This window comes from Salvia miltiorrhiza, chromosome 6 (genome assembly GCF_028751815.1).
Source record: "Salvia miltiorrhiza cultivar Shanhuang (shh) chromosome 6, IMPLAD_Smil_shh, whole genome shotgun sequence".
Classification (NCBI taxonomy): Eukaryota; Viridiplantae; Streptophyta; class Magnoliopsida; order Lamiales; family Lamiaceae; genus Salvia; species Salvia miltiorrhiza.
In genome coordinates, this window is record NC_080392.1 from 39635588 (window position 1) to 39646372 (window position 10785).

At 39.6% G+C, this 10785-nt stretch overlaps 1 protein-coding gene and 1 long non-coding RNA gene across 2 annotated transcripts; both read left to right on the plus strand.

Annotated features, from left to right (window-relative positions):
* The first annotated feature begins 608 nt into the window (after window positions 1-608).
* Window positions 609-3511, plus strand: LOC130989467 (uncharacterized). Its single transcript, XR_009090616.1, has 2 exons — window positions 609-871; window positions 2487-3511. It is a non-coding gene; the product is annotated as an uncharacterized LOC130989467 (long non-coding RNA).
* Window positions 3512-8334: 4823 nt separating this feature from the next.
* On the plus strand, window positions 8335-8690 carry LOC130990903 (uncharacterized). Its single transcript, XM_057915130.1, has 2 exons — window positions 8335-8642; window positions 8684-8690. Exons 1-2 carry the CDS (start codon window positions 8335-8337, stop codon window positions 8688-8690), a joined length of 315 nt encoding a protein of 104 aa, XP_057771113.1.
* Window positions 8691-10785: the final 2095 nt, after the last annotated feature.

Here is a 10785-nt window from a genome sequence, read left to right on the forward strand (position 1 = left end):
ATTTTAAAGAAATATCAAACGAAGTTGAAATGGCTTAAAATTTTACCAGGGTACTCAAGACTCATGTATGGACTTGATATAAATGTTTCAAAGCTATTTGATATCGAAAACCCGTCGATCACAGTAGGTCAGTAGGCCTACGAAATTTCTCCAATTTGTACTCAAAAATCATATATCTCAAAAACATCTCTATCTTGAATACAACATCATAATTCTCAACAACAAACTCATACCAAACTCATTTCATCACTTCTAATGTAACACCCCGTTATTTCTTAGCTAAATTTAGAATTATTTTGAACTTAGAAGTCAGGATGATTCACGCCGGATATAAAGAAAATGAATTTATTTTAATTCCAACAAAAATGATTTACAAAAACAATTGTAAATTTAGTTATTAAATTTATATGCATTGCATATTTATTTAATTTAGCATTCAAAGCATTTTCACGAGCTTTTATTTAAGCAAACACTGAAGAATTATTACAGTTTTCATAGTACAACCCGAAAGACTTTTTATTTTATTATTTTATTCCTCCCACTACTCCCACCTATTTCCACTCACACGTTACTTTTGTCTTCCACCCACCCACCTATTTCCACTCACACTCTTTATTTTCCACCCACGACACTTTCCCTGCAACTTTAATTCATTCACACTCACATACTCCCTTCTTTTGCAACTCAACTTTTAGGCTGTCTTGTCTCCCAACACTGCACTATAACTTAAAGAAATATCCTTAGTAAAAACTCCTCCTAAGCAAAAACTAACTCCTCCTCATCCTTGCTGGAACGATTCTGATCCTTTAAACACCATAAGTAATCAGCCAAGGCAGGTAGAACCAGCAAAACAGCCGATCAACTCCTCAAGGTTTTATTTTAAATCCCTTGTATTGTTAATACCATCAAAGTATGTTCTTACCCTTCACAGCACCAAATCATTTCAGATTTTCAACAACATAAAAACCCATGAGATTCTGTTAAAGATTATACCTTTAATTCATTTGCATAAATTTTCTTCGAGTATTATTAAAGACAAGCAAGGAAATTCCATATAGCATTTTCAGATTATGCACATAAGAGAGTGGACAAATGACATTCATGTATTCATACTTTTACATCAGAGCATGTTTGTTTTTAAAAGAAGAGAAGAAGGAAGAGTCTTGAGTTTTGTTGGTGCTTGTCGTGTCTGTGTTGCTGTTGTTTTTGAGTCGAGGGAGGCGGCGGCAACTCCACCGCTGCCATGGGAGGAGACGGCGCAAGGGGGGGCGTCTGTGGGTGGGCGTGTGCTGTGAGGGTCTGAGCGGAGAACAGTGGAGCGGCAGCTTATCGCTGCTACTCGCCGGAGTCGGGGAAGAGAGCGGCTTCCGCTGCTCGTTGGCGGAAGTCAGAGAGGATGGAGGCACGGCACGGCAGCGGCGCTGCTGTCGCCCGGCCACGGTGAGAGAGAGGGCAGACCGACGGTGGTTGAATTCAGCTGCTATGGCCGCTAGGGTCTGTAGATAGGGGGAAGGGTGAGGAAGATGGCCGACCTCGGCACTTCGGCGGAGGGAGGCAGAGCTCGGCGGCCATGGCTGCTGTTGCTCGGCCACGGACGGAGGAAGAGAGAGGGAGTCGACGGCACTCGTCGTCGCTTCCCTGAGTCGCCGGAGATCGAGACTAGGGTGGAGGTTGAAGGAGATATAGGTTGAGGGAGATGGAGGCCGGTCGCCGGTTGTCTCGCCGGAAGGAGCCGCGGCCGTGGGATATGGCTGAGAGAGAGAGGTCGAGAGAGAGATGACAGATTTAGTTGTATGCGTGTGTGTGTTATGCGGCTGGGAAGAAGAAGAAGGGGGGGAGGGAGTGTGGGCTTTAGGTTTGGGTTTTGGGAATTGGGTTTGATTTTTGGGCTTTGAATGTTGGGCCTTTGTTTTAAATTTTCAATGGGCCGATTTTTATGAGTTTTTGGGCCGAGTCAGTTGGGCCGATATTCTTTTATTTAGCTGGGCTCGATTTATTTTATTCAGTTTGGGCCATGTGTTTTAAATGAGTAGAGTTATTTTTGTCAGTGGGCCTCTAATTATTATAAATCATGGGCTGCCCAATTATTTAATTTAATTGGATTTATGCAGATTTTTATTTAAAGGAGATACACTATTTTAATTAATTAGACTTATTAAGTTTGATTAATTATTTTTAATTTGCATAATAATATTATATTATTATTATGTGCATATTTTAAGTAAATTACTTAATAATTGCTAAGCATGACATGAAATTGCATTTATTTTGCAATAAAAGTATTTAATTGGTTTTAATTATAATTCCAATTATTAAAGAAAAATGAGTAAGAATATTGTTGGTGTTCTTAACTCAAGAGAAATGTTTTCAATTTTTTATTCATTAAATTTTGAAAACCCGGCTAAGTGAATCATAGAATATTAAGCACTACACCATGACTTAAGATTAGAATTCAAGAAGACCTATTGAGAATAGATTTCTTGTAGGCTTTGTGATGACCAGGAGGATTAGCGCTACTTTTCCAAGACAGGTTTATATGTGTATGATCTTCAGGCTTTGCCTATCCAGGTGGGCTTACTTTCCAAATGTACAAAGTATGATTGAGTTATTAAGCTCTAAATGTTTCAATGAAATGCAAATTGTTTATTTAATGTAATGAAAACTGTTTATCCAATAAAATGTTTATGTGCACTCTGCTCTGTTTAAGGCTCGCAATTCATGGATCGATCGAGGTTCTCTTATGGCCTAACACGTTATTTGAGAATTGTGTACACTTGTTAGTTGTTTCGGTGGGTTGATCTCCATCGGGCACTAATTCATGTAAGAGGCGTTATAAGGGTGCTTGGCTGGATGTGTTCCGAAGCATGTATCATGTAAGGCCTGCCTGGGTAGCGTCCCGAGGTCAATTCAACTAGTCTGAGTTACGTCCTCAGGGCAAGTGTCATGGGAGAAATGGATCCGTCGGTGGCTAAAAGGTCCGGGATCACAGCGAGTAACAGAAAGGGAGTGTGACATGTGCGCACAAATGAAAAATGTTTTAACATGCTTAGAAGTTCTTTCAATTTAAAACCTTCTAAGTCATGTCAAGTATGATTGGATAAACTGTCTTTATTAAAATATGAAATGTTTCAGAAAAATGCATGCCCACTAAGTACATTAGTACTTAGCCCAAAAATACTTTCAAATGTTTTCAGGTTGGCTGGCCGGTGCTGACGGGACGGAGCTGAGGCTAGAGTTAAATTCCTATGTTAGACTTCCGCTGTAGCAATTACTCATATCAGTCTTTTGTTTTCTCAACTTAAGATCTTCATGTTAAATTTCAAATGATATACCTGACCGAGCTTAGACTCTTCACTACTAAATTTATGCTAATAAATGTCGGTTGTCAGAAGCATGAAACAAAACTTGTGATCCAAAGGGGCATAGCCCGACTCTCTATCTTATTATTCGGGTTTTAACAAGGTTGTTCCTTGTTTATTTCTATGAATTAGTTGCACCTCGATTATATTTATTCATTCAAGAATTGGGGTGTGACATCTAATCATCAATCTAAACCATCACTTAACATCATAGCATGCTCAAGAACTCATATAACCACTCAAATCTTCAAATCAACTCAAGAACTCATATTCGTTATCAATCATCATTTTAATCCATCAACTATCATAACTACAATCTCCTAGGCTCATTTTATACTCGAATCCTCACTTTCTTCATGAACTTCAACTTGAACTAGGAGTTGTTTTAATACTCTAATCATCTATATACATGCTCATAAAGCTTAGATATAAGTAGATTCATGTGTTTAGAAGCTTACTCTTATGTTTTGTGTAGAGAAAAGTATAACTCCATCTTCATGATTCCTAGCTCAAACCTTCAACCCAGCTTTTGTAATATGGATTTAAGAGTGTTTTCAGCTAGATTTAATCGGTGGTTATGGGACACAAGTAGCTTACGAAGCTTTTACCAGCTCATCAATGGCGTTGGGTAATGACAGTCGAGATAGAAGAGAGAAAAGAGAGAGGAGAGAGAGGAAAGGGACGTCTGTTATGGGGATGAAAGAGAAAGGTGTTATTTATATAACCCCTTTTACTTAGCCATCAAGTATTGGATAATTAACACATGCTTAATTATCCACTTGCATAAAATATCTTATCCGTTAACAATGTTTATCCACTTGCTTTGACTCCACTCTCTCAAAAGTAGGTTCCGCACTAGAGCAGAGAAATGCTCGCCAGGGGAATGCATTCTCTGTCAGGGCAGAGGAATGGCTTCCCCTCTGTCTGGGCAAAGGAAAGACTTCCCCTCTGTATGGGCAGAGGAATGGCTTCCCCTCTGTCTGGGCAGACGAATGCCTTCGCCTCTGGCATAGCAGAGGACTGACTTCCCCTCTGTCTGGGCAGACGAATGCCTTCGCCTCTTTCTGGGCAAAGGAATGACTTCCCCTCTGTCTGGGCAGAGGAATGGCTTCCCCTCTGTCTGGGCAGACGAATGCCTTCGCCTCTGGCATAGCAGAGGACTGACTTCCCCTCTGTCTGGGCAGACGAATGCCTTCGCCTCTGGCATAGCAGAGGACTGACCTCGCCTCTGGCATAGCAGAGCTCGCATGCCAGAGCAAAACGCCCAGGCCATAGCAGAACTCCAAAGCCAGAGCTCGGCTACAAACCATCAAAAGAAAAGACATTTTTAACTTCATCAACGTTCATCCATCATCTCTATACATCCTTATTTCCTTATTTCATTCACTAGTTCTTCAACGAAAAATACAATAGCTCAAACTATTGAAATATCTCATCTTATCATAAACTTATATATATATATATCTCAGTAAAATATTTCTCATAAAATACTGATATGCAAAAATAATAATAGTTGTATGCTATTTCCCGATTTAAAAATAATCTCGTTCTCCAAAATCTCGAAAATAATTCGTGTTAACACAAAACAAATCATACTCACATCATTGTAACAAATAGTCACGTAGACAGTCACTCAAACCATCTCAGATAAAACACGGATACAATTCACATCAAAGCAATCAACAATCATCTCTCAGATCGACTCTCCCTTCTATAGGGTTTCTCACTCACTTATCTCAACTCTATTCTTAATCAGATGTTCCTATTAACCATAGGACAATTAATCTCACAGATACCTCTGTATCCGTCATCAGGACAATTAATCTCATAGATACCTCTGTATCCGTCATCAGGACAATTAAACTATGCTCTTTTCTCAATTCAATCAGCAACTCGTTTTCTCAAACTGCTCACTCTCTATCATCATCATTGATTCTATCAGACTCATATCTCCATCTAGAAGAATAATTCGTCTCATAAAAATAATGTAACTCTAATACTCAATATCTCTATTTATCATCATACTCCATCTTATTTGAATTATAATCTCATATCTCAGCACCGTAGTACTCTCTGTAGTGTCTCGACACTACTACTACTCATAAAAGTACGGGGTGTTACATGAATTTATATGCATTGCATATTTATTTAATTTAGCATTGAAGTATTTTCACGAGCTATTTATTTAGCGAACCCTGAAGTATTATTACCGTCCCGATATTTTATCCTAAGGGATTTTATTAGTCCAATCAACACCCACACTTTACACTCTTTATCAGCCACCCATCAGCCACCCTATTGCCAGCTAAAAGTAAGCATCCCATCAACCACCTACTCCCTCCCACACCCACCTACTCCCACCTTTTTGCAACTTAACATAGCTGGGTTGATCCGAGCTTCCATCTTCCATCCTACACAATCTCCCACACAATTTGCCATATTTCACTCTCACAAGGAAACCCAACGAACAAGTGCAGAGCTGCCATACAAATTCAAGCAAACCGACCCAGCCGGAACCTTTCTAAAGGTTTTACTTCTAAATCCTTATGCCATTTTATTGTAGTTCTTAATTGAACCAAAAGCAAGGAGGCATAAGCATACATTCATTCATCTAATCATCAGTGCATATTTTTATGCATATCAAACTGAAGCACAGAGACACAAGCATACATTCATACATCATTCGAGTAATAAAAGAATAATTTGAGAAAAAGTTTGAAGCTTTGAATCTCCTTATTTCCATACTTGTTGTGCGTGTTTTTTTGTTGTGAAGAATCCATTCTTTAAAAGAAGAGTCGTGAGCTTGTTTTACTTTTAAATCGGGGCTGAGGTGGTGGTGAGCGGCGATGGCGGGGCGAAGCTACTGCCGTCGGCTGCCGAGTCAAGTCAGGAAAGGGGCGTTTGGCTGTGAGCCGGCAGACGGCTGTAGTGGCGTGAAGCTGCTGCTATCAGTCTGGCCGAGTAAGTGGGAGAGGAATCGGCGATGGTGGCAGCATATGGCTGCTGCTATCGGCCGGAGTTGAGAGAGATCTGAGGACCTGGGGCTTCAGGCGGCGGCGGCCTCGTCGTTGCTGCCCTGAGTCGCCGGAAAACGGGGATGAGGCGGCGGCAGTGGCTTCTCGCTGCTGACTCGCCGGAGTTCCAGAGAGGAATCATGGCGGCGCGATTTGGTTAGGTCGGACGGAGATGAGGCCGGTGTCCCTTCGCCGGAGACGAAGCCGCGGCGGCGGAATTTATGGCTGAGAGAGAGGGGCGAATTTTGAGAGAGAGAGGGAGAGAGATGAAGCGGCTGTGCTAAATGAGGAAGAAGGGATAATGTGTTGGGCTTGAGTTGTGTTGTGGGCCGATTTCTTTGTTTTAATTCTTCAGTTGGGCTCCTTGTTTGGGCCGATTTTTATTTTAAAAATTTCAGCTGGGCCATTGTTTTAAATAAATGTGTTAGGCCCCTATTTTATTTAAATACTTTGGACTGCCTTCAATTAATTAAATTGCGCTTTCTTATTTTTAATTAATTGAACTATTATTAGTTTGATTAATTTATTTAAAGGATAATTTTCATAATAATATTAAATTATTATTATGTGTATATTTTAAGTAAATTACTTATTATATGCTAAGCATGACATGAAATTGCATTTTTACTTGCAATAAAAGTATTTTAATTGGTTTTAATTATAATTTCAATTATTAAAGAAAGACGAGTAAGAATATTGTTGGTGTTCTTAACTCAAGAGAAATGTTTTCAATTATTTATTAAATTTTGAAAACCCGGCTAAGTGAATCATAGAATGTTAAGCACTACACCATGACTTAAGATTAGATTCAAGGAGATCTATTGAGAATAGATTTCTTGTAGGCTTTGAGCATCAGGAGGATTAGCACTGCTATTCCGATTCAGAGATAAGGTTAAATGACAGGCTTTGCCTATACAGGTGGGCATTACTTTCATATATATCAAATAAATTTAATGTTACATTTGAACAAGATATTTCATTACAAAATCATTGATCTGAAAATTATTTCAATTGTCGTCTTGCCATAAATGTTTCAATTTTAGTATGATATCTATCTGATGTGGCTTTGCCAGTTATGTAATCGAATTCGGGTCTTGAGCAGTTGATAGCTATCCTGCCAGGGCTAGTGTACACCAGTGACCGTGAGTCATCTAGCGGGTTAGCCGGTCAAGAGTTCGTGAGAGGTGGCCACCTCTCCGGCACAAAGTTCCAGATATGATAGATTACAAGAGAACTTAGTCTGCAGACGAACTTTAAGAATCACAAATGAACTTAGTAAGCTTGGGCCTTTTTAGCGAAAAACTCCGTTGCTGTACTGTTTATGATGGCATGACAATTTACAGTTTTGAAGCATGTATTTTTATACTTAGGCATACGTGCCCACTGAGTACTTTTGTACTCAGCCCTGCATATATTTCTAAATGTGCAGATTGAGTAGCTGCCGATGGTGATGAAGTGACGAGCGAGACTCTTTTGTCTTATTATGTATTAATGAACTCTAGGGATACATGTCTTCATACATGTAATCAGAACCTTATTCCGCTGCGTACTCAGAAGTTTTATGTTATTTTGGCTAAGTCGGAGTTATCCGAACTTATTAGTTATTTGAGTCTATACGACTAAACCTCCGTTATATTATAAATATCCCTTTTGTTAACAATGATGAAATGCGATCCTTCCTTGTTTGATTATTCCCCTTTCTACCCCACTTCTAATCTCCCTCCATTAGTCACGGTTTCCCCGGCTTAATTATCCTTAATTAGGGCCGGTCGTGACAGGGTCCAAATTTTTTGGAATGGAAGCGCAATCTGGGATATGTCCTTGACGCAGAGGAGTATAAGTTTGTTCTTACTACTCCAGCTCCCGCGAACCCAACTGCTCGGATTACTGATGAGCAAAGGGAGGTTCACAAGCGGTGGCATAGGGCGAATAATATGGCAAAAGCCTATATTATGACCACTATGTCTTCCACATTGCAGCTACAACATCAGTCCTTCGAGACTGCGGCTGCAATAATGGTGAACCTTGAGGAGCTCTTCGGGGAAACTGACCGTTCAGTCCGTTTTAAAATCATGACGAAACTTATGGCTTCGAGGATGACGGAGGGTTCACCTGTGCACGAGCATGTGCTCGAAATGATTAATCATTTCAATGAGCTGGAAATGCTCGGTGGAGGTATCGAAGATGATATCAAGGTTGATATGGTACTCCACACTCTCCCCAAGTCCTATGAAAACTTCCGTCTCAATGCAATCATGGGCAAGAAAAAGTTCACCCTAAATGAACTGCTCAATGAATTGGTTGCTGCAGAGGTTAACTATCAAGCCTGTGGACTCTTCCCCATAACTCCCTCTGCAGCAACCAATTCATTGAGCAGTTCATTTAGGGTGAACTTTTTCTTGCCCATGATTGCATTGAGACGGAAGTTTTCATAGGACTTGGGGAGAGTGTGGAGTACCATATCAACCTTGATATCATCTTCGATACCTCCACCGAGCATTTCCAGCTCATTGAAATGATTAATCATTTCGAGCACATGCTCGCGCACAGATGAACCCTCCGTCATCCACGAAGCCATAAGTTTCCTCATGATTTCAAAACGAACTGAACGGTCAGTTTCCTCGAAGAGCTCCTCGAGGTTCACCATTATTGCAGCCGCAGTCTCGAAGGACTGATGTTGTAGCTGCAATGTGGAAGACATAGTGGTCATAATATAGGCTTTTGCCATATTATTCGCCCTATGCCACCGCTTGTGAACCTCCCTTTGCTCATCAGTAGTCCGAGCAGTTGGGTTCGCGGGAGCTGGAGTAGTAAGCACAAACTTATACTCCTCCGCGTCAAGGACATATCCCAGATTGCGCTTCCATTCCAAAAAATTTGGACCTTGTCACGACCGGCCCTAATTAAGGATAATTAAGCCGGGGAAACCGTGACTAATGGAGGGAGATTAGAAGCGGGGTAGAAAGGGGAATAATCAAACAAAGAAGGATCGCATTTCATCATTGTTAACAAAAGGGATATTTATAATATAACGGAGGTTTAGTCGTATAGACTCAAATAACTAATAAGTTCGGATAACTCCGACTTAGCCAAAATAACATAAAACTTCTGAGTACGCAGCGGAATAAGGTTCTGATTACATGTATGAAGATATGTATCCCTAGAGTTCATTAATACATAATAAGACAAAAGAGTCCCGCTCGTCACTTCATCACCATCGGCAGCTACTCAACCTGCACATTTAGAAATATATGCAGGGCTGAGTACAAAAGTACTCAGTGGGCACGTATGCCTAAGTATAAAAATACATGCTTCAAAACTGTAAATTGTCATGCCATCATAAACAGTACAGCAACGGAGTTTTTCGCTAAAAAGGCCCAAGCTTACTAAGTTCATTTGTGATTCTTAAAGTTCGTCTGCAGACTAAGTTCTCTTGTAATCTATCATATCTGGAACTTTGTGCCGGAGAGGTGGCCACCTCTCACGAACTCTTGACCGGCTAACCCGCTAGATGACTCACGGTCACTGGTGTACACTAGCCCTGGCAGGATAGCTATCAACTGCTCAAGACCCGAATTCGATTACATAACTGGCAAAGCCACATCAGATAGATATCATACTAAAATTGAAACATTTATGGCAAGACAACAATTGAAATAATTTTCAGATCAATGATTTTGTAATGAAATATCTTGTTCAAATCTAACATTAAATTCATTTTATATATATGAAAGTAATGCCCACCTGTATAGGAAAAACCTGTCGTTTAACCTTATCTCTGAATCGGAATAGCAGTGCTAATCCTTCTGATGCTCAAAGCCTACAAGAAATCTATTCTCAATAGATCTCCTTGAATCTAATCTTAAGTCATGGTGTAGTGCTTAACATTCTATAATTCACTTAGCCGGGTTTTCAAAATTTAATAAATAAATAATTGAAAACATTTCTCTTGAGTTAAGAACACCAACAATATTCTTACTCATCTTTCTTTAATAATTGGAATTATAATTAAAACCAATTAAATACTTAAATACTCTTATTGCAAAAATAAATGCAATTTCATGTCATGCTTGGCATATAATAAGTAATTACTTAAAATATGCACATAATAATAATTTAATATTATTATGAAAACTAGTCTTTGAAAATAATTAATTAAACTCAAAGAAGTCTAATTAATTAAAATATGGACTGCCCAAAATAAATAAATGTAAGGCCAACTTCAAAAATTTCGCAGCCCACATAAATAAAACAAAGGCCCAATACTTGAATAAAACTAAGCCCAAGCATGTAAATAAATAAATGACTACAGCCCAAGCCACGGCCCAAAACTCAAGCCCAAATAATTAAAACCTAAAGCCCATCTTCTCTTTTAAACAAACCGACACACACACACACACAAACACAAACGC